This window comes from Pongo abelii, chromosome 1 (genome assembly GCF_028885655.2).
Source record: "Pongo abelii isolate AG06213 chromosome 1, NHGRI_mPonAbe1-v2.0_pri, whole genome shotgun sequence".
NCBI lineage: Eukaryota > Metazoa > Chordata > Mammalia > Primates > Hominidae > Pongo > Pongo abelii.
Genome location: NC_071985.2, coordinates 48,396,757 through 48,420,286, shown reverse-complemented (window position 1 = coordinate 48,420,286; position 23,530 = coordinate 48,396,757). Strand labels below are relative to the sequence as shown.

The window sequence follows — 23,530 nt, the reverse complement described above, 5'->3', positions numbered from 1 at the left end:
GCCCAGGGAGGAGCAGGGAAGTCAGACTGGGTGGGGTTGGGGTTTTGCTGGCAGATGTGTAACAATGGATGCCAGGAAATGAGAGGAGGAGGAGGACCAAGTCGGGCTAGGTGAGGAATGAAGGAAAGGCCACGAGGAAGCAGGCTGGCCTCTCCATCGGCCTCCCTGTGAGCCACACGAGGGATGAGTGCTGGTCTCTAACCATGGAGACCAATTCTTAAGGCTCAGGTTCCCAGGGCCAACCCCAACCAGTTGTTTTTCCAGGTGGGACCAATCTATTACAGAACAGCATGGTTGGTGGGTTTGAAGGAAGACAGGATTCTGAACACAACAGCACCAAGTTCTGTTCCTTTTTTTTTTTTTTTTTGAGACGGAGTCTTGCTCTGTTGCCAGGCTGGAGCGCAGTGGCACGATCTCAGCTCACTGCAACCTCCACCTCCCTGGTTCAGGCGAGTCTCCTGCCCCAGCCTCCCGAGTAGCTGGGACTACAGGCAGGCGCCACCACACCCAGCTAATTTCTGTATTTTTTGTAGACGGGGTTTCGCCATGTTAGCCAGGATGGTCTCGATCTCTTGACCTTGTGATGCCGCCTGCCTTGGCCTCCCAAAGTGCTGGGATTACAGGCGTGAGCCACCACGCCCAGCCAAGTTCTGTTCCTTTTACATCATATGAGACAGGGTGAAGAATGTCATTTCTGATCTTTTCCATCATTGGCTGCAGGGGTCTTCATCTCTGTTCCAGATACCAGCCAAGCAGTGCACTCACCCCTTTGCTGGGGTTCTCCGCCCCTTCATATTCACAGAAAGATGAAGTGTACTCTGCCATCATCTGAAAATCGGGTTTTGTGTGTGTGAAGTTGAGACACATTGAGATGTTTGGTTACTGGTTGAATCCTTAGTAAAGTGAACAGTCACTCCTAATCTTTTATAAATGTTCATATACTGGACTTATAGTTCGGCTTATTTATAGTTAACAGCAGTTGTCCTGAAAACTACCAAAGCCAGGTTGGATCATCTGCAGGACTTACCCAAGCCTCAGAGAAATATAGCACTCAATGTTTCCCCCAGGGCATGTGGTTTTACACGGGAGACCTGGCAATGTTAGGCACCAATTTCTGGCCTGGTTATTCTTGCTAAGTTAATACACCCACCTGCCCACCTTTGGAAAGCACTGCTTTTGTGTGCCTCTTGAAATAAGAGCATCCCCATCCTGAAAGAATAAAATAGCCCACTGTAGCTTCCACAGCAGTACTTGACCCTGGTAGGCACTGAGCAGCTGTCAAGTAAATGAACCAGTAGAAATGTTAGTACCAACTCCTCTGTCCCAGCCTTGCATCTGGGGGCACATCTATCGCTTGCTAGCCCTACCACAAACTTCCTAAGTGCACTTACTCAGGACCCCACAATCCACTTGGTCCCCTCTTAGCTGTGTCCCTTGTTTCCAATGCCAACCAGAGTCTCTGCTCCTCCTGGGAGCCCCACCTGCAGGTCACCCCAGTCCCATCCCCTTTACGCTTCTGTCTCTGAACTTTGGCAAACTGTTGCAAACTGACCCCCCACCTCACGTTGTTCTCTTGCCTCCCACACACCTCTCCAAGAACCCAGCATGGGGGCCCACACAAAGGTTTTTTTTTTTTTTTGAGACGGAGGTCTTGCTTTGTCCCCCAGGCTGGAGTGCAGTGGCGCGATCTTGGCTCACTGCAAGCTCTGCCTGCCGGGTTCACGCCATTCTCCTGCCTCAGCCTCTCGAGTAGCTGGGACTACAGGCGCCCGCCACCACGTTCGGCAAATTTTTTGTATTTTTTTTAGTAGAGATGGGGTTTCACCATGTTAGCCAGGATGGTCTCGATCTCCTGACCTCGTGATCCGCCCGCCTCGGCCTCCCAAAGTGCTGGGATTACAGGCTTGAGCCACCGCGCCCAGCCCACAAAGGTTCTTAATCCATGTTTATTTGGACAACCCTGAAGACACCAGATCAGCTCGGTCCCTCTAGATGCCTTGCCTCTGCCTGGGTCTTGGACATGCCCTGCACCGCACATCCATACTGAAGCTGACGCAGTGCCGGGCTCCCCTGGATGTCCCTGTTGAAGCTGCTGGCACTTCCTTCTATACGGGGCAGCTCGTTTTTTAGCTGCCCGCACCCACCCCTCTCCTAATACCTGTTGGTTTTCATTTGGGGATACTTACAGGTTTTGCAGGGAGCGCTATTTACTGTGTCTGTAGGATATTAGGATGAATCACGCACTGTTCAGTTTCACAGGAATTGCCCATAAACATGAAGCAAGTAAAATCTCAGGATAACTCCCAAGGGCCAGTTCACCCTGTGCTCCTTGCCCCAGCCTACCCACCTCTTTCCTAATCAGGTGAGGACTTCCAGCAAGCCATGGCCTTGGCCTGATTGCACTGTGGCTGGCTCTGCCATGGCCACCTGGACTTCCCAAGGCTCTGCCTGTCTGGACCTAACAAACGCAATGCTCTCTGTCCCCTCTGGGATACTACATTTACCAGGTCACTTGTGAAAAATTCCTAGTTCCCTAAATCTCTTAAAAACCAGAAAGTGAGAGAAATAAAACAATTTAATGATGGCTTCCTTGGTTTACACACAACTCTAAGACAAGAGAAGGACAAAATTTTCTCTCCATGCACTGGTACAACGAAGTTCAGGGACAAGAGGCGACCCAAGGACAGGGGCTGTGGTGTTCAGATCCACGCTCAGCCTCGAGTCTCATGTTCCAACCAACCGTCTGGCTCAGTGACTGTGGACACTGGGGAGAGGAGGGACTGCCCAGACCCCTCAAGTGCAGGTGAGGGGACCGGCAGCAGAGTATGCATGGGTACTCCATGCCCCAGTGCGAGGTGCACAGGGGACAGCAAACACCAGCTTCCAGGTGCACCCTGAAGACCCAGTGGGCTCAGGGGGCCCAGCTCTCCCATCAGAGCTGTCCTCAGGGCTGGAGCTGGGGCTGGGGCTGAGGTGCTGGGGCTGGGAGGGAGGTGGTGATAAGAACCACTGCAGAAAGGAACACATGCTGAATGCTGGGCCATGCTTTCCTCCCAGACACTGAGTTCCTGAAGACCCAGCTTTATCTCCCAAGGGTAACAACATTCCCAAGACTCAGAGCTGGAAGGCGGCAAGAGTGGAACCAGGAGAGACAGATCGCATCCACTCCTGAGGCCGCCTCGAATGTCTCCATTCCCTTCTGGCCTGCCTTCCCCCTCCCTTCAACCCCAAAGACCCAAGAAGACAACAGAGATCAGAGACCGCATCCCTCTTCCCTAATCAAAATAGCCAAGTACAACATTTCTAAAGTGAGGGAGAAGGAGGAAAAATGCCACAGGCTTTTAAAGGGAAGACTGGAACCGAGGGAAGGAAGAAGTAGCCCCCTGCTTTGTCCAGCCTGGAAGCTGGCAGCCATGGTGTTGGGGCCTTGACCCAACCACACCAGCCCATCTAGCTGAGCATCTTGTGCCGATCGAAGACTGTCTTCCGCTGCTCCTGCACCTGCAGCTTCCACCGCTGCTGGGCACCTTCCACGCGCTCCAGAACTGTGTTTGCTCGGGGTCCCCCGAGGGATGCAGCAGCTGCTGCCATAGAGCGAGCATCCTGTAGTGGGAAGAAAAAAAGAGAAGATCTGGCACGGTAAGCCAGAAGGGTCTTGGGTCCTGAAAGTCTGACATGGAAAGAACGAACCCCAAAGCCTTACCTTCCCCAGACTGGGAGGCTGGGCCTCCCCAAGTGCTGTGGGCTGAGGACCTTGCCTTGTCATCTGCAGAGCTGAACACAGTGTGCCAGGTCTGCTGGAGGCCTTAGTGTCTGTAGCATCTGCAGGATGGGGCCCCTGCCCCTCCCTGGGGCCCGGGAAAGGAAGCACTCCAGGAAGAGTAGGTTCCGCTGGGGCTCCAGTTACTGCCACACAGCTAGCTCAAGTGAGGTTCCCAGCCTGAACCCACCCCTCACCATGCCCCATTCCACTATTTCTAACTCTCAAGAAGGATGCTAAGTATAGGCTTCAAGACCTCACTTAGGCAGAGGACTTGATGACATCTGTTGTTTCAGCAATGCACCGAGGTGCCCCCAGGGCTAGTACTAGGCTAGAGAACTCCCCTGCCCTCCCCGCCATTGCCCAGGGGATGGGAAGAAGGCCCGGGGGCTAGGGTCTGGCTACCCTGAGATGGCAGCACATCTGCTCCAGATGGGAGGGGGCCTACTGAGGAGTCTGCACAGATCCAGATCCACGGGATCTTAGTTTCCCTGGGAAAGAGGGATGTGACATCACTCAGGGAGTCTGACAGGGATGGAAATTCAGAGCCGCCCCAGCATTCCCTTTGCAGAGCCCGCTCTGGCCCATTCCCTCCTTTGATAGCTGAGGACAGCTCAGCTTCCTCCCTATCTGACTCTGCTGATCTCCTTCCCCTTTGCTTTCAGAACTGTTGCTGCCGTCAAAAGCATCCTCCCCTAATTACCACTTCTCTGCCTCTGAAGCTCCGGAGCCTCTGCATTTCCTGCAGGACCTGAACCTGATCTTTGGAGAGAATTAGAGCTGAGGGCCAGGCCCACACCCCCGTGGGGATTTCCTCCCTAGCTTTCCCTGCCTCTCATCTCCTGCCACACATCTCTTAAGGGATTAGCGCACTTCTCTAAGCCCAGAGCCGCCCAGTAAATGCAACTTTGCTTCTAATGCCCCAAGCTGGCACGGCTTCTGTCACCATGCAGCTGCTAGGCTGGGGCGAAGGGGGGTGGTGAGGTGAGGGTAGGGTGGACAGAGAACGAGCTGGCAGTGAGGAGGCTGGGAGAGGGTTCATCATCATCCTCTCGGAGCTCTGAGGACTTCATCTTGAGAGTGCTCCTCTCTAAGCTGCGTTAGAGATGGACACTGCCTTCTGGGAGCCTCCCGCCCAGGTCCTGAGGAAGGCTTCCTGTGCCAGGCTAGGTGAGGCTCAGGCAACGTCTGAAAGGCAGGTGTGGCCGTGTCAGGCAGGGGGGCACACTGAGCTTGGAATTAGGACCCCTGGGTTCTGTTCCTGGGCTGGGGACCACCTGCCCCTTCCAGCCTCAGACTCCCCTAGGCCCGTGTCCCAGGTGGAACTACAGATCCACAGCTGGGGCTGGGAAGGAGACATGGCCTCAGTCACTTCTGAGGCTGTGTGTCCCTGAACAAGTTACTTCATTTCTCCAAGCTTCAATTTAATGTAATAAATGTAGTCATTGAGACTTTTTTCTGCTATACGGTCATTAGGAATTATAGTTACCAAATTATCTAACACACACACACACACACACACAGAGTGAAAAGAAGTTTCATAAAACAATACTTAGTGTAATGCATTCTGATATTCTTTGCTCTGTTCCGTTCCATTTTTTAAAAAATCCTGGTCATGACTCACAAAATTCATTTCATGACCTAATGGCTTGTTTGAAATACACTGGTTTAAGATTAGTAGATGGGTATGGCAAAGTTAAATAACACACATATAAAGCACTTACTATCCTGGCTGTCACAGAGCTAGGGCTCAAGAAATGTTTGGTTTCTTTCTTCCCTAGGAGCGATGACTAATATCAGAGCCTAGCTCTGGGAGCCACTAGGCAGTAAGGCTGGCAGCCGGCTGCCAGGAGAAAGCCTGTGAAAACTGCCATGGCTGCTGCCCCTCCTTCCAGTTCCATGCCTTCCCTGTTCACTGTGCTGACTGAGCTGGCCATAGTGCTAAGACCAAGCCTCCACCCAGTCCTGCCTCAGTGTGGCCGTCTACATGAGGTGGGCACTAAAGACCCATCTGGGAAGCTATTGGCCCACCGGGACGTGGCTCTGGGGGCTGGCTTGCCTTCTCTTCTTCTTTCCATTCCCAATCTCATCCCTTCTGGGACCGTCTTCCTCATGACAGGGCTCCAGTGTGTGTGGGGTGGGCTGCTAGGCTTGGAAGGGTGGGGCAGTTTTAGCCCTGCCCTCCTTCCACTGCTCTGCATCTCAGGGGAGCGTCTTGAGAAGGGGAAGCCAGGGAGAGCCCAGAGCAGAGCATTAAGGGAACATGCTGAAATTCACCACATTACCACAGTATCATTTGTTTTCCCTTCATGTAAAGTCTTAACAAACAGCTCCTAAGTGGGGGAAAGCTGCCACTGAGAGGCTGAGTTTCCATCGCTAATAGTCTGATTAAAAGGTATTAAAGACTCCACATCTGTTTCAGAGACAGCCCAGAGTGGGGCCTCATCCTTGCTTGCTCTGCAGCAAGTATGGTGGGTGGAAGTGGGAGAAATGCCACCAGTTCCTCCCCTCTCCCTCTGAGGCTGGGCCTCCAGTTAATTTGGGAGCAGAAGGGCAGTTAGGAGGGGAGGCGGGTGGAGCCCCTCCCGATCAGGGGAAAGAGCTTGGACATGGATGGATTCCCAGGAGGTCCCCAGTGGGGACCAGACCAGTGTGACTACGACAACTGCCACTATGTGCCAGACGCTCTGCTAGGCACTTTACACAGATTATTCCCAGGCTTCCAACACTGGCAAATGGGTAAAACCATCCCCTATTGTAGCTGCAGAAACTGAGGCTCTGAAAGATGAATCATCTTGCTGCCCAAGGCTGCATGGCTGTTTAGTGGCCAAGTCGGAATTTGAACCCATGTATGTATATCTCTTATCCTAGGACCCAGCTGGATCCTTCTTTGGCTGGTTTCTCCTAAGAGGGAGCCAGCATGGACAACCAAAGAGACAGGCTGGTATCCTTCCCCACAGCTAGAGCAAGAACAAAGCACCTCTAAAGGAACCAATGCTCAGGACATCAAGCGAGGCCCTCCTCTCCAGCACTGGGAGGACCCAAGTAACTGTGTGGATAAGCCCCAGCTGATCAAACTAGCCCTGAGCCCTTCAGGCCGTCCCAGATGAAACCCTCTTCAGTCTGCCCAGAAGCACTGGTTCTGAGCTGGCACTGGACCTTGGCCCAAGTCTGATGACAAGGACATAGGGAGAGTGAGAACCCCACCCCAGGCGGCTCTCCTCTCTCTGGCTGCTTCTCCTCCCTCCTCCCCAATCCCAGGCACAGGAGCATGACCAGGCGGTCTCGTCACTTACCAGCCACTCAGCAAAGCATGGTCCTAGTGCAAAGCCCTTTAGCAAGAGGACTATACAGCCTCTCTGAGTTTTCCATGTTTGACCCAAATCCTTGCTGCTGTTGCTGAGTCCCACTGCACCTCTGCTGCGAGGCTCTCCCTGACCCCTGCACGCTGCGGCCAGAGCCACCTTCCTATGACACATCAACTCATGCTGTTTCCCTGCCCCAAAACCCCAGCTGGGACCCAGCTGCTCACAAATAAAACCCTGCTGAGCCTGACATTCAAGGGCACTCCCAGCCTCACCTCCCCCCTTACCCTAAGCCTCTGGCCACACTGGTCCATGCGTCCTCTCTCTACCTGTGTTGATCCTCACTCAGGCCCTTGTGCACGCTGCCCCTCAGTCTTCCCTCCAGCAATCATGATGCTACTTAAGTGTTAACACCTGATTGAAATAGCGCATTCTTAAGGACGCGCAAACACTTGTAAAGCTTCCACACACACGATCACAACAGTTATGCTGAGGTAAAAATGATTATGTGTATTCCAGACTTAGAAAACTAAACCAGGAGGTTAGCACCAAGGATAGTAAATGGCAGGGCTTGGCCCCTCCCAGGACTGTGATTAACCACAATGCTGTGCTGCCCCACTGCAGGCTCTAGAAGAGTCTGTTGAACTGCACACCTTTCTATTCTGCCCTCAGGGGAGGAGGCCGACTGGATTGCCCCCATCGGTGTCTCTGTTCCGTGTTTCACTGTCAGCTTCCCAGGGCTGGGGTCCTCAGAACACAGCTGCCACCCGTGTGCAGACAGGAGGGGAGACTGCTCCTCAGTGGCCCGAGTCTTCTCCCCGGTGCCTGCATGTTCCAGTTCCCACCATCATCATCACCTTTCCTTGATTTCCCTGTATACTCTCTCCCAAACGGGGCCCAGAACTCTATCCACTGCCCCAGCAGGGTGAGCACTTTGAAGACCTCTTCACAGCTTGGGCTCATGCTGTGAGCAGCGACATCCCCAGCCTCAGAGAAACCATGTGTCTCTCTTCAAAGAGGGCCCAACCTGCACATCTAAAACAGCTCTGTTTGCCGTTTCTGCCCCAGCAAACATGCTTGCTTCCTCCTTTCAAAGGACGTCTGAGCCCAGGGATTACGCCTAATGCCGCTGGAATCCCAGGGGAGGCAGCGCCCAGCAATCAGGGCCCACTGAGGCTCTGCCAGCGCTTTCAAAGGGAACATGACAAGCTTTCATCTCCCTCCATGAATGGGGCTGAGGATGAGGGGGAGGCCTCCCCTTCCTCTTCCAGTTCTTTACCCCCTGGGCAGGAGAGCTCCTGGCCACAGGAATTGGGGAGAGGGAACCAAGGGGTCCCTAACCCTGAAAAAATGCCCTGACCTCCAGATCTCACCCCTAACTGGGTCCCAGAGTCCTGGGGCGTAGGGCCTGAAAGCTCCTGGAGCCTAGAGAGAATTTTCCTTCTAAAGTCACCGAGTTGCACAGGCCTAGGCGAGCTTTCAAGGAACCCCAAGAGGCTACGTCCTGACTTTGTTCCTCTTGGGGTGAAACCCAGAGACATGGCTACAGCCTAGGTGCTGCGGCCGCTCAGCTGAGTGCCTGCCCCCCCAGCCCCATGTTTCCCCACATCCCTTTCCTCTGTGCACTGAGAAGGGCAGTAGATTATCCCTCGTCATCCAGGACTAGGGCCCCCAGTCCCTTTTAAGACAAGCTCCTTGGGTTCTGTCCAGCCCCAATGCCCTGTTCATCCTCCCTGCAGTTCAGCGGTCACTCTCCCATCCACCCTGAGCTGGCACTGAAAATCCCCCTCTGCCAGGAAGCCTTCCTTCCCAGACTAACACATAGAGAAGGGTAACTTTCCGACCCCTTGTCTAGTAAAGAGGTGCCTCCCAAGGCACCTGGCTTCTTCAGCTGACCACCCGTCTTATGAAGCCAGATCTTACTGCAGCCTTTACATTTCCTGCTGGTTCACCTGCTTTTGGCCGTCTTGGGGCTTAAACCCCGACGGCAGACATAAGGTCTGTGCAAATCTCAACACTGTGCCACCTGCACGTTTTCTGAATACACTGAGAAAAGCAGAGTTGCTGAACCACAGACATCTGTGACCTGGAGACCACACAGAATCACAGGTGAGGGGATAGAGAGGTGATGCCAAAGAACGGGACTGGGGGCACTTCCTTACCCAGCCAAGGGCACCCAATGAGATCTACCTGCCCCAGGCCACAACCAGTGAGAGTTGGCTGCACCCTAGGTCAGGGTATCAAAGAGATTAAACACAACTTTTTATGAGCTTTTAGAACCTCAGGTGAGAGGTGAGGGCGTGTCATCCTGTCCATCCAAGGGCTGCAATTTCCCCTACAGGAGGGAGCATGGCTCGCCAGCTTCTATGTGCTGCAGCCTATCACAGCCTACTGTCCTCCCAGGCAGTCCTGCTACAGGTTACCAAATCTAGCCCTTCTTCCTCCCAAGGCCCCCTCATACAAACAGGCTTCAAATGAGGAGCACTCCAGGTCTCCTGGGGGTAAGAGAGACCTGGGTTCATACCCAGGGACGGCAAGCTGCTTTCCCCAAGCTGCCCTCCCTCTGGCTCCCTGGCTAGGATGGCAGGAGACACAACAAGGCCGTGCCCCAGAGCCATGCATTCCACGGAAATCATTGGGCTGCATCTCTCAATTACTACCCCAGCCAGGACTGCAATTACCACATTACCCCTAATCGCTGAGTGTTTATTAGCGATGCTCCTCCCCTATCAGAGCTGCTATTACTCTACATTAATAACCAGGTAGGCACACGAGGTTTCCTCTTGAACACAGACCACCCAACTGCCAGTGCCACCACTTCCCAGGCCCCAGCTCCAATGGGGCGAGGCTCATCCCCTCTGCTCCACCTTCGGCCAAACTCATGTCAGCAGGAGGCTGGGGGCAAACTGGGAGCAGTCCAGGCATGTGCGCAGGGTGGGGCAACACAGCCCTCGAGAGCAGCCAAGCTCCCTCCCTGACCTGCCCTTCTCTTCGCTGTTTATACTGGCCCAGACCCACATCACCCAGGCAGCTTCACACTTAGACTTGAGCCCCCGGGTCCTCTTTTTGGTGAGGAACTGGCTCATGGTCTTGCAAGGGAGCTCAGCCCACCTACCCCATAGTTAGACCACGCTGTCTACAGGAAGACTCCCAGCCTCCACCTTATACTGTGTTAAATCTCTCTGTTCCTGGATGAAGCTAAGCTGTCTCCTACAAACTTCTGAAGGCAGCTATCATGCATCTCCTTTAGTTGTTTTTCTTTTCCTTTAAGCTAAATAACTCTCAGTTTCTTCAACTAATTCTCCGAGGCCTAGCTGAGGCGCTTCCCCACTAGATATTCCTTATGCATATGCATGAGTTCACTCAGGGCATCCCTCCATCAGTCAATAAACAGGAGTACCTTCCAGCAGCAAGGCCCTAGGGACGGAGCTCAGCGTGGAAGCAGCAGCCAACCCCGCCTGCCTTGGCTCCACGCCTCTAAGCAGCCCGCTCTGCTGTCTCGTGCACCCAGCTAGCTGGTACATGAGCGCGTAAAGGGGGAGCCCGAGGCACACAGGGCTTCGCAGTCCTCACTCAGGCAAGATTCCCCTAGACCACCTGGGGAGTGCAGGGCTCATCACAACTCTGCTCAGCATGGAGGTGCACCACGTCTCACTCCCACGAAGAGCCCTTCACCTAAGCCCTCCTGTCCCCCTGGGTTTCCTCGCCATGGTGTCCACAACATTTTAGTATGAGGATAAATGGGAAGACGGTGAGAGCGCTTATTAACTGCGCTGGGCCTGGTCCAAGCCCCGCCAGCTCCCCACCATTGCATGAACTCCTGGAGGCCTTGCAGGCTGTCTGGGGTCAGTGGTTCCCCACCTTCCTTATCAGATAAAGCCAAACCCCCTTAGCTTGACATTTGGGACTTTTAATAATGTGACCTGAATCTACTGGCCAGCTCTCTTTGCCACTATTCAAACATCCCTACCCTATCCTTGCAACGCTCAAAATTCCTCACACGTACTTGGCAATGTCCCCCACCCGGCACCACTGTCTACCTCATTCCTCTTCCGCTCTTGAAATCCTACATTTCCCCCCCAGACCCTGGAGCTCTGGTTTGCATTGAGCAAGTGTTCAACAGATGTTTGTGGAATCACTGGACAAACAAATTAACCTGCCATCGTCCAGTCCACCAGCAGCTTGTCACCAATGTCTGAGCACGTGGGGGATATCATGTGTATCTACGTGTGACTGGCTCTGGCTGGCTGCGCCCCCTCTGCCTGGAAGCACAGTGCAACAGGATGACATGGCTCCCCTGGCTTGTACATGGAGCCTGCCTGATGCCTGGTGTCCTGTTTCATCTGCAAGGGCAAAGGGCAGGTCCCTGCTGAGTCTGGGTGATGTGTAGGACACTGACCAGAAGAGCAACTTGAAGCATGTGGGGGAGATGGGAACTGGACCTAGGTGATGCTCCTCTGGGTTTTGCCCTGGGGACACACATGCAGGGACCCAGGGCCTGGGCACTCAAAGCCCTCTTACCTCATTCTCCTCCTCATTGTGCAGTTGCTCAGTGTATGCATCCGGCTTTCGGATCAGAGGGTCCACCAGCATCAGGAAGGCCATGTAGAGCAACAGGGCACCCACCACAGACAGGTAGATGACAATGATGATCTGAGGAAGAGACCGGTGTGCCTATGAACCATTATCTGGGGTCAGGGCTAGAAATCTGTTGCTAGTCTTGGGCCATCTGTGTCTGGCTGGCAGTGACTCCTCAAGTGGTGCACTAAGAAAGGACTTGGAGGCACGTGGGCTCAGAGGGAAAGCATGCCCAGAAAGGAAGGGGAGGGCCCTACTCCACAGAGGAGGCACTCTGTCCTAACTTGAGGGAGTCTGCACAGCAGGCATCAGGACAGCAGGCAGATGACAGAGGAAGAAGTCTGGAGCCTGATGCCCTGAGAGGCTCCCAGGGTAGAAGTGGGAACACAAGGGCCTCCCTGGCTGTAGAAGAGTCCATGATGAAGGGTGGAAAGCAATCACAAACTAAGAGCAAGGAAGAACAGGCTGTGAAGAGGCTGGAAAGCTGGGGCCAGGAAGAGTAAACCTGGGCTGGTGGGCTCATTGCTCCTGTGGAGAGCAGGACGGATGGGGCATGCTGGCCCACTCATGGCACGCCCCTGCGCAGAGTGGCTAGGGCTGGTAAGAAGGTGTGTGCTGGGGGTGGAGGTCACGCCTGCCCTCCCATCAGCCCCTCTGCAGGGCGGGGAAAGCCAGGGGTAGAACAACAACTCCATGAATCTCTTACGTACACAGTCCTTCACAAGCTGGAGTCATTTTGTTTTTACAGAAAAGATAGATTTAATGCAGCAAATTCAATGTTTCTCAATGTGGGTGCTCTGGGATTTTGGGTGGGACATTTAGCATCCATGGTCCCTGTAACGGTGTTGGTAATATACCTGTTATTGGGACCACAAAAGCACCTTCACCCACCTCTAAATGCCCCCTGGGGGGCTGTAATCATCTGATTGAGAACTGCTGGGCTAGATCACCTGGGATCCCAAGGCTACCAGATGGTGGAGGTGTGACTCAAACCTAGACTTGCTGACTCCCTCTCAAATGCTTTTCCTAATTCCACAATGCCTGGCCATTGCCGGCTTCTGATCTCAGCCCTGCCCTACCTAGACTGTGAAGAAGAGTGAAAAAAAGAACCTTAGGACTTTAAAGCTGGGTGCCCAGCTCAGCCAATAGCCAAGTTCCACTGGACCAATGTCCCACCTGATTGGGGCACCGTGTTCACGCCTGTTTAAACAGGGCAAATAATCAGACCTCACCTGTACCCCAGGAATGTGGAAGGAGAACAGAGGCTGGGTCTTCAATAGGCTGAAGTTGAGGGGTGCCTCCTAGGTAGGAGAACTGGGGGAAATGGGAGGAATTAGGAAATTGTATCTGATGAGGTCCCCATGCCAGGAAGTTCCCTCCCAGCCAAACAGGGAGCAGCGGTGACATCTGGCTCTGAATTTCAGGTCTCAGGCATCTGGTCCCTGGAGGATGAGGCCCACTGGAGGAAGTTCAGAGAACGAGAAAGACAGTTGCAGGAGGGGCTGCCTCAGGTGGGTGGATGAAAGGAGTTGGGTATGCACAGGGCACTGGCTGGGAGCAGTGGAGGACAGACAGCTGCTTTTTCCCTGAGTGGTGAGAACACAGAGGAGCTACAGCACAGGGCTCCCTGGAACAGGCAGGAAGGATGGCAGTGAAGACCACCGCCCCCCAAATATGCCTCGAAAGGAGAAACCTGATGGAGGACCCGGCAGTGCCTTTAAATATGAGAATTATTTTCCAGTGCTATTTATAGACTCTTCAAAGGACAAGCAGAAAAATGCTACAAACTGGAACAGAAAGGGCTACGTTAGGCCAGGCATGGAGCTCACACCTATAATCCCAGCACTTCGGGAAGCCAAGGCTGGAGCATTGCTTGAGGCCAGGAGTTCGAGACCAGCCTGGGCAAGATAGTGAGACCCTGTCTCTACCAAAAATTAAAAAAATTAGCTGGGTGTGGTGATGTGCACCTGTGGTCCTAGCTAATCAGGAGGCTGAGGTGGGAGGGTTGCATGGGCCTGGAAGGTCAGAGCTGCAGTGAGCTGTGATCGTGCCACTGGACTACAGCATAGGCAACAGAGTCAGACCCAGTCTCTAAAAAACAAAAAAAGAAATGGCTATGTAATCAGTGAGTACTCTGTGTGCCAGGTGCCTGGCCCAGGATTGTTAGAACCTGGACTAGGAAGCCGCACTGGGAGGCTGGGCGTCATGAGGGTCTCTGCTAGGGCGGCTTCACAGCCTCTAGAAGACACGGGAAGTTCTGCCTGGTGCAGAGGAATGAACAGAGACCTCGTGATGTCTATGGTGGTGACTGTGTCTATCATCTCTTTCCTGAATTCACCCAAATGATCAATGAGAACAAGGTTCAGGAAAACACAAAAGGACCAATCTGATGTTCTCCCAGCACCCAACACCCAGCCCTAGTCCACAGCTCTGATGCTTTTTAGAGGAGCTTAGTCACTTTGGAAGCTTAATTAGACTAAGCTCCAGGAGGGCAGCCCAACCTCCCCATTGGCAACATCTTGCCCAGAATATAGCAGGCACCAAAAAGAGATTTACTGGATGAATAGAAGAAGGGAGAGGAACGAAAAAAACTGTAAAGAATGCAGGGAAAAAGGAGTCTCCAGCAGCTCTCCCAGGGCTCTCTCCTCTCACTGTAATGGTAACCACTGGAAAGAGAGCAGAGAAGGGAGCTGGCTCCAGGAAGGTGTGGGATGTGGGTCCCGGTGTCTGTACTAGGCCAGCCTAGAAGCCAGTCTCATAGCCATTGGAACATTCCAGAATAAAGTGAAAAACTGTGGGTATATGCCAGTCCGCGATTGGAGAATGGCGTGTGGGAATCCCACCGGCTTCCTGAGACCCTGGCGTTACCTTGATGGTGGTGGTGCTGCGCTCCTCGTACCTGCACTCGCACAGCAGGCAGTAGGCCTCCACGTCATGGCCAGGCACTGGCATGGGCTCCACCACGTGCAGGCAGTTGCTACAACAGAGAGAGACAGGGCTGTAGAGGCAGGGCCACCAGATCTTAAAGCCTCAAGACCAGAGAAGCAGGTAGCCAGGGGAGCTGAGAGGTAGGGGCTAGGCAAAGGTGAAGGGTGCTCCCAGAGAGGTCCAAGGGCTTATAAAGGATTAGGCTGGCAGAACCCCTTCCCAACCCACAGCCTCACAGCCCATGCCCCTTGCACATCAAAACCAGCTCTCCAAACTGCCTACAGTGCTGGCTCCAAAACCATCAATGTTCCCAGAGTTCTACCCCCAGCTGCCTTCCTCATCTCATGCTATGTTCTCCCTGCCTGTGCTCATCTGTCTAAAAGGTTCAACTCAGAAGCTGACAGATCTTAGATCAGAATCTCCAGCCAGGGCCGCTCTCCTCTATGAGCTACAGGAGTCACTATTTGCATGTCCCATAGAGACCATGAACTCTACACCCGCCCCTGCACACCCTTTGCCCTCAACTCCCTACTCCTGCAAACTGGCTCCCCATTCACAATGGCAGACAGAACACCTCTACCGTCCAATTTACCGTCCGGGTCAAACCCTGGAAATCATCTTTGTCACTGCCTTCCTCTCATCTAAGTAAAATCACCAAAGGCCAGTGATTTTACTTCCCTAAAAATTCCTAGAATCCATCTCCTTTATTCTCTCCCACTGCTGTGTCTTAGCTGAGGCCCTCATCCTATCTTCCTTGGACAACCGCACCAGCCTCCGCACTGCCCTCCCGCCTCTAGTTTGGCCTTTCTAACACATACTACCTTCCCACGGCAGCCAGGTGGTTTTCCAGAATGCAACTCTGGTCATGTCATTCCCCAGCTTAGGCCCGGTCAGTGCCTCCACAGAGCCCCTAGGGCCAATGCTAACTCAATTGCTCTGCCAGGGGCCCCAACCCACCTCACTCCAGTTCCATCTCTTGCTACGCCTCCCTCACCCACCTTCCCATCCTCCAGCCACACGGATCTGCCAGGCTGCTCTCTGAATGAGCCACACCCACACTCTCACCAGGAGGGCATGGCTTTGCCACCTCATCTCATCTTTTAACTCTCAGCTCAGCCGCCTGTGCCCAACAGCCAGCTCCCCCCAACCCCCTGCCAATGCACTGCATTGTAATCCAATCTTTATTTGTGCTGTCTCCCCAGGAGATGTACGTTCCTTGAACACAGGGTTATGTCTTATACATCTCCATATTCCCAGTACCTAGCTGGGTGCTGGCCAGAGCAGGCTTAGTAACTACATGATTCCCAAAGGAAGAGTAGACCCACTTTCATCTAACAGCACTCTTGCATAAGGTGGGATAAAGATCATAGGTTCCACATCTAAAAACAGGGAAAGAGGCTTAGGAGGCAAAGTGGCATCTCTATAGTGGTGGTGAGGCCAGAACCCAAATCTAGATCCTCAGCCACAGGTCTTTACTTCCGACTCAGCCTCAGTGGGGCCTGGGCTGGTACCTGGCTTGTCTCAGGCCTCTCATTCCCAGCCTTCCTCAGATCAGCATGGTTCCAACCCGTTTGGTTCATGGACCACACTGACAAAGCAAAAAACTCTACAGAACGCACCTTCATTACTACCAATGGAAAAATCCAAACCTCTTGGAGGTGTGCAGAGGTGAAGCAGGTGTCATGCTGCAATGCACCTGGGCTCTGTCCTGGCTCTGCCACCAAGTGTCTATACCCTAGGCCCGTTCTCTTCTCTGTGAGATAAAGCGGTTGCACCAGATAATCTTTAAAAGGCCCTTCTAGCTCTGACAGGAGTCCTGCAAGAGTCAAGCACAGCTCCCTTCTGAGCTATAGGGCTGGGTTTCTGGCAGAAGCATCAAGGGTGTGTGATATAAAGATCGTGTGTTGGAATAAGAATGGGATGTGCTCTAAAAGACTCTGTTCTCCTAAAAATCCATATGTGGCATACATGAGTTTATCTAAACCTTTCATGATCCAGTTCCATCTGTGTCCAACATGTTATTCCCTGCTGTGAGCAGGTCTCCCCTGTTGTAACTGAAAATACTGCTTTCAGGCCTTGCATGCTGCTTCCTCTGGGAGGGAGGGGTTAAGGGGCAAGGCCAGGGTCACCCAGGGTACTTGGTTGCCATTCCTGTCCAGAGGCAATGCCATCTTCCCTTCTCCAGGAAGTCTCTACAAGCCTCCAGATTCCTCCCTTACCTGAGCTACACTGGGTCCTGGGTCTAGAAGGTCATACCAGTATTGCAGTGGAATCTATGGATTTCTCACAAGGCCAAGGTGTCAGGGGCAGTTTGGAAGGGCAACCTGAGTCCTTCAATGTGGGATCCTGCTACCTGGGGGAACAGCAGTAAGGAGCTGAAATAGCTCTGCTGTCTCCAACTCTCCTGTGATTGGGGGCAATTTAACTTCTCCAGGCCTCGGTTTCCTCATTTATAAATGGAGACTGAACTTGGTCAGTGTCTTTCAAACTGTACTCTTTTGGGACCCACAGGAACCGCTGTACGGTGGGGTGGTAGTCAGGGAGGGGCTGAGGGACACTTCCCTCTCAGCCAGTGCAATTCTGACTTTATGTTTTATAGATTTTGTTTCCAAAACGGATTTTGTTTGCAGAGAAGTTCTATTTTAACAAGTTTGAAAGGCAAGGAACTAGCCAACTTATTAAGTGCTTTCCTGCTCTGGGAGTGTCTCTAATAACATATCTCCTTGCCAGACCCACCAATGGGGCAAAGCTGGGGTTTTTGCCTTTTTATGCACATATGGTTATAAACTCTCAACACTAGATGGCAGGATACCTGTAAACACAGGAACATACATGGCTTGGCCATTAAACCTGAGGCCCGCATGTCAGATGATTCTGGCTTTACTCTGCACAACCAAGGGGAAGGGTGCAAGTGTTCTTTAGCACGGACCAACATGACAGCAAAGTAAAAATGTGGCAGAGACCAGAAGACCCACTCAAACTGACCTCTTCTAACCCTAGCGCTGAGGCACTCAGATCAATGTCAAGGCCCCACCCTACCCTTAAGGGGCTCCAGGCAAGCACAGGATGACTCCCAGTCAAGGTCAGTGTCACTGGGTCCTAGAATCCTGCAGTCTTTTCTCCAGCCTCAGTTTACACCCACCACCCTTAATGGAGCTGCCCTGAGGTTCCTGATGTAAGGCTATTCATCAGGCAGCCCATTAATTCTGACTTCTGAGGGGAAGAAGGAGATAAACTATAGCCTGAGAGGTCTAGACAGGACTCTGTCCTCTGCAGACATCCAACCTTGGGTTTTCAGGCCATCTATAGCTCCAGGACAGAGACAGTGTTCCTAAATTTGCAAGTGTCTGCCTGCATAAGGAGTGTGGGATATAGCCTTGTTATCTGGTGAAGGGCTAAGACAGCCCATCAAAGTTTATACTGATGCTATTTGAACTATAACCACAAGATACAAGGGGGTTACTTGGACTTCTCCTAAGTAGAAGGCTAGTGCTTCAGGAGGAGTCCGTTTTCTCAGTCTGTGGTGTAAGTTTGACCATGACTATATATGTGGCCACCAGTAAGGCATGATAATTTACATTAATATCAGCTAACGTTTATATAAGCACTTACTGTGTGCCAGGTATTGTTCTAAGTGCTATAGTTACTTACCTGTGCACACACATGCAAAACACACATACAAACACGTACATACTTAACACTCAAAATACTGCCACTATTTATAGATAAGGAAATCAAAGTGCAGTGGAGATTAAGTAATTTGTCACACAATTAACAAGCAGCTAACCTAAATTTGAAGTCAAGAAGGTGGAACACAGAGTCTGTCTATCTAACTAGACTGCCTCTCAGAAAATCACCGACAATCTCAGAGTTGGAAATTCAACTAGTTTCAAAATTCTCGAGTGTTGCTCTGGATCAACTGCATCCTAAGCACCAAAGGAAAGAAAGGTTACTGCCTCCCCTCACCCTCACTCCGTATTTGAAGAATCAAAATCGAGGGGTGGTGGTGGTACTGGAAATGTGTATTTTCTCAAAGCTCATCTGCTTTGAGAAAGCAGGAGAGGCAGCACTGACCCGGACCTCTCATCTGATGTTGATCTCTTCTACAGTGACCTCAGCCCATCTGTGCTCGGGACCCTCCAGGGACGGAGCTTCCTGGCTCCCAAAACTGCCTAGATTAGAAATGCTCCCTCAACTCATGCTTAAGTTGGTTTCCCTGAAGCTTTTATCCTTGGCCCCAACTCTACACCAAGAAACCCCACTGAACATAACTGATCCACACTAGTACCTGCTCCCACATGTCCCACCTCCCATAACATGCCAGCTTTCAATCAATCATCGTGTGTCCCCAAGTCCTCTCCTCTTTAGGCTTTCCTTGCTTCCTTAAACCATTCCTTCCAGGACAATGTGCTGAAACTTCCCTTCGCCGCACTAGTCTCCTTTCTCTGAATGAATTCTGGGTTATTCTTCTCTTTTTAAAAGTGAGGTACCCAGAAATGAATTCAACACTCTAAATTATTTCTTTGGGCCTCTGTCTCTGCTATTATAAAATGGGAGCAAAATCCATCCCACCTACTTTACAAGGATGCTATGAGACTGGCACAGAATAACACATGTAACACGGCTTTGCAAAAGCATTAGGTATCCTACAGTATGTGGTCAGAATACCTACCTCTGCCAACTTCTCTACTACCATTCTGTATGCATCACTAAATACCAATTTTCAAAGCAAAACAACAAAATCCACTCCTCTAGCCAGGGACCACTCAGCTGGAATTCAGACACCTGGATCCTGTTTCCATAGACAGTTGACAACTATGAAATTGGTTCTGTGACATGAATAATTATTCCTTTGAAAGGCTCTCCATAGGAATGGGAGAGCATGCTTATCCTCCAGGGTCCAAGAACTCTAGTAAACACCCATAACTTCAACTGGGTATAGCAGCCAGAGGCCTGTGTGTAATGCCTTACCAGTCCTTCTGGGATACATTCTGGTTGTAAATGTGCCCACTGATGTTTCTATAAGGTGGACAGATGCATTTGCACCGGATGTCTTCAGAACTCTGGAAAAGAAAGCACATGTCAAGTATGCAGAGAACCTGCCTGGGGTTCGGGCTCTAGCAAGGTTGTCAACTTTCTGTTCCCCATCCTGTTAGGTGAACCATATCTATGCTCTTGAGCTTTCTCCATCCCCAAGTTCAAGTCCAGCAAGGACTGCCACTGTAGGAAGCAAGCTACAGCACAGGGTCCTAAAGACAGAAAATGTCCAGGTGGCAAATGAGACTCACAGAAAGTTGTCTAGGCCTGCCAGTCCCAAAGCAGGTACGGGGATGGGGGGAAATGGGTATGGGGTGTGTGGGTGTGTGGGTGTGTGTGTGTGTGTGTGTGTGTGTGTGTGTGGGTGTGTGTGTGTGTGTGTGCAGCGAAGTGGCAGTCCTCTACCTCAGACCCCACACTTGTGTGTGCACCTCTGTCAAGTGGACTTGGCAGCCACCCTCTTCCCCACATTCCTTCTCCAATTTCTTAGGTAGGATTGGGGAAACATAAAGGGCGAGCGTGAATAAGAAAAAGTGGATCATTTCTGTAGGAATACTCAAGCAACCTCTTTGAAAGTTCTTCCCTTCTGGAATGAGTAAGAGATACCACCATAAATGTCTTTACTTAATTAGGAATTCTGAGGAGAGAATGGAAGCAAACTCTCAGCCTTAACCTTACTTCAAAGTCTGGATGATCTTTAGTGCCATAGATCTACCCAAACAGCTCCATAGGAATGTAGCCTTAAAGAATGGAAGTTATCTCAGGAGTCCCAGAACTTAGGTGGGTCACCCTTAATAATGGAAACTTCAAACTGTATAGGACTTTACACTTACAGGGCATTTTTACATTGTTATGTAATTTGATTCTCCCTAAGCAGAGTAATAGATACAACTGCTACTACAGGTGGTAGTACTAGCATCCCTAAAACAGAAATTCGAAATGCTCCCAATCTAAAACTTGTTAAGCATAGACATGACCACAAAGATGATGTTAACACTGCAGAAAAGCACCTACAGACATGGTAAAAATGAGTGACGGGCTTCTTGAAAGACTAGAGCAGAGTGCATTCATAACAGAACAAGAAATCGTGTCAGTCTATAAAATCAAACAGACTTCTAAGACAAAAGCTTGTTAATAAATCAGGTGACTGGCAAAAACATTTTTAAAAGCCATCTGACAGAATGCCTCCTCATCTCTAGAGGACCCACTTTCTGGTCCCTCTACTGCTTCAGATACTACTTCTCACCTAAAAAAATACTGTGCACAGTAACCTTTAATCAAAACACGGCATCATAGCAGGAGACAGAAAGCCTGATGTTGCTGTGTCTAACAGCTGATACAGGTATTCTGGTGATGCTACTGTGCTTAGTTACCCTGAACACGTCATTTATTTTCACTGTGTTAATAGTACATCATATTTTTTTACTGTTAAGAACTTATGTGTAATGTAAGAAAATATTTATCGGTAGCATATAAATTCATTGTCAGGAATGGTGGTGATGCCAACCAACCAGATGGCACATGGGTGCCAACCAACCAGATGGCACATGTGCCATCAGATCCACATGGGTGCCTGAGATAGTGATGCCTTTGCTTTCTGATGGTTCAGTGTAGATAAACTTTGTTTCATGCACAAAATTATTGAAAATATTGTATAAAATTACCTTCAGGCTATGTATATACAGCATATATGAAACATAAACGAACTTCAGGTTTAGACTTAGGTCCCCTCCTCAAGATAGCTCATTTTGTATGTGCAAATACTCCCAAATCCAAAAATATCTGAAACAAAAAATACTTCTGGTCCAAAGCAAAGGAAGGTATGGAGAACTTAGATAACTTCTCCAAACTTCCTTGCTGGAAGTCCACCACTGATCTGTCTGATAAGAGTGAGCCAGTGCTCTGTGCCCCACCCTTCCTCACTCCTCCCCCGCACTATCCTTAGGGAGGCCAGCAGCCTTGAACCTGAAGGAAGACCACTAAAAAAAGTATGGCCCATAGGTGAGTGAGAGGCTTAAGGAGCAGCTAGCTACCTCTGAGTCAGCCCTGTAGACAGGGTGGCCGTGCACGGTGGTCGTGACCAGGTGCTGCAGGCTCACCTCCCTCACCTTGTTGGCTTCAGCTGGGAGCACCAGCAAACACCCGACCACAGCCACCAAAGATAAGAGCTTCATGCTTATCAGGCTTGCTGGGCCAGCAAAGCCGGACACCTGGAAAAAGAGATACGGAGTCGGAGAAGGGGAAGGTGGCCACACCGCAGCCAGCACGCTAGGCCCTTAACCATCCTGCCACGAAGTGGGAATGGGGTTGGGGGCTGGGCTCCAGGATTCCAAGGCCTGCTAAACCTGGTCGCCAAACCCTGCTTCCCTCCCGCCCAACTCTCCGGCTCTCCGCCGGCCACCTGGTGGGCCCGGCAGAGGGGTCCTCGAGGGGACACCGCTGCCAGGGGCCTTCAGTTCCTCCTTCTCAAGGCCCGGCTCTGACCCGCGCATCACGTCCCACCGCTCTACGCCATCTCCGCCTCTGCCCGCCCCGCAGCTCCTCCCCGCTCGGGCCCGACGGGAACTTTTGCGTGCGAGTCTGGGACCCCTGCTCCGACGGCGAAGGCCGGTGCCCACCACGCCCTGAGGTCTTAGGCCGGACTGGGACCCCCAATAGCCCCGCGACCCCCGTCCCCTCCCCCAGTGCTGCGTCCACGAACCTACAAGCCCGCGGCAGCCGCAAAAGACCCAGCTGTCCCCGCCCTCTCCTAGCTTCTATTGGCTGCCAGAGCAGCCCCTTACCCCAACCGCGCTGTCGCTGTGGCAACAAGACCCGCCTTCACCTGGGCGGGGAGACTCTTGCGCAAGGGAGAGGCGGGCATTTCTCAAACCCGACCAAACCAGAAAAGGGAACGTCAGCCTTCCAAACTCCTGGGGAAGGGTCTTGCCTTTGTATGGCCTGAGAACTCCCACTGCAGTGCTTCTCCCTTCCTTGTATTATAAAATTCAGCTTGTTTCATTTTGCTGTTTTAGAGAGAAAGCGCTTTATACACTGTAAGCTAGTAACGTCAACAAAAACGATACGAGATTAAAGGGCTTTGTCCTCATTCAAAATCTGGAAATGTTATTTAGGGATCCACGTCTTTGCTGCAGACGACTTTCTGCGCGGCAACGTCTCTACCCCTACACACACCCCTGAGAAGGAGAAATCGAGGGTTGGCGATGGGGTGGTGTGGGCTGGGCCTGTGAAGAGTGTGCACAACAGCGTCCTCAGCCTGATCCCCCTACCCCATGCTGGTGCTGGGCCTGGCAAAATGGGGCAAAGTGTGCATGGCCAGGATGCAGGGGTGGGGGTCCCCGGCTGCTATGTGGCAGATGTGAACTTCTTGCCAGCTGTGAAGCAAAGAGGAGTCATATGAATTCAGGGCACCAGACCCGGAGTGAGGACCCCGGGGCTTTGGACCTGGCCCTGCCCCTGCCCCTAAGCAGCTCTGTTAGCCTGGAAAAGATACCTCCCTTCTCTGGGCCTCAGCTTCCCTTACTTCCCTTATCTGTAAAATGATTTGGTTGGATTCTAAGATCCCCTTCAGCTTTGATATGTTGGGATTCCTTAGGGGTGGGTGGGAGGAGTATCAATATGGCCCAAACTTGGGGTTGGTGGCTGGATTAGCATAGGGGCTGGGTCCACGTGGAATCAAGCCCCTCGCAGGCCCTGTGAACTGAGGTGGGCACTTATCTGGAGGCCACTGAGTTTGTGTTCCTCTCTCCTATGCTTATATCTTATTCCTCTTTATATCATTGCCACCTGGCAGAGTGACCTGTGCTTGGTAGGTGCTCAGGAAGTGTCTGCTAAACTGAATTCTATAGAATTAAATTTAATCTAGTTGGCAGGGGGCAGGGGCAGCAGGCCTGCAGTGTGATGCAAAGGTCAGGGGCTTTGG

General features: G+C 51.8%; 1 protein-coding gene across 13 annotated transcripts in view; it reads right to left on the bottom strand.

Moving 5' to 3' along the window:
- Nucleotides 1–2,557: 2,557 nt before the first annotated feature.
- TMEM9 (transmembrane protein 9) overlaps nucleotides 2,558–23,530 on the bottom strand; it is a 36,790-nt gene continuing 15,817 nt past the window's right edge. For 3 of the 13 annotated variants that reach the window (XM_063725925.1, XM_054523471.1, XM_054523469.1), the window contains exons 3-7: nucleotides 21,717–21,818; nucleotides 19,543–19,634; nucleotides 14,512–14,620; nucleotides 11,587–11,718; nucleotides 2,558–3,603 (exon numbers count right to left, since the gene is read on the bottom strand). In XM_063725925.1, coding sequence (XP_063581995.1) covers nucleotides 3,451–3,603; nucleotides 11,587–11,718; nucleotides 14,512–14,620; nucleotides 19,543–19,634; nucleotides 21,717–21,782 — 552 coding nt within the window. In that variant the 5' untranslated portion in view covers nucleotides 21,783–21,818 and the 3' untranslated portion in view covers nucleotides 2,558–3,450. Of the gene's footprint in view, nucleotides 3,604–11,586; nucleotides 11,719–14,511; nucleotides 14,621–19,542; nucleotides 19,635–21,641; nucleotides 21,819–22,009; nucleotides 22,420–23,530 lie in introns of those variants that run through there. The other 10 variants (XM_002809626.5, XM_003775467.4, XM_002809629.5 and 7 more) reach the window with 10 other exon arrangements.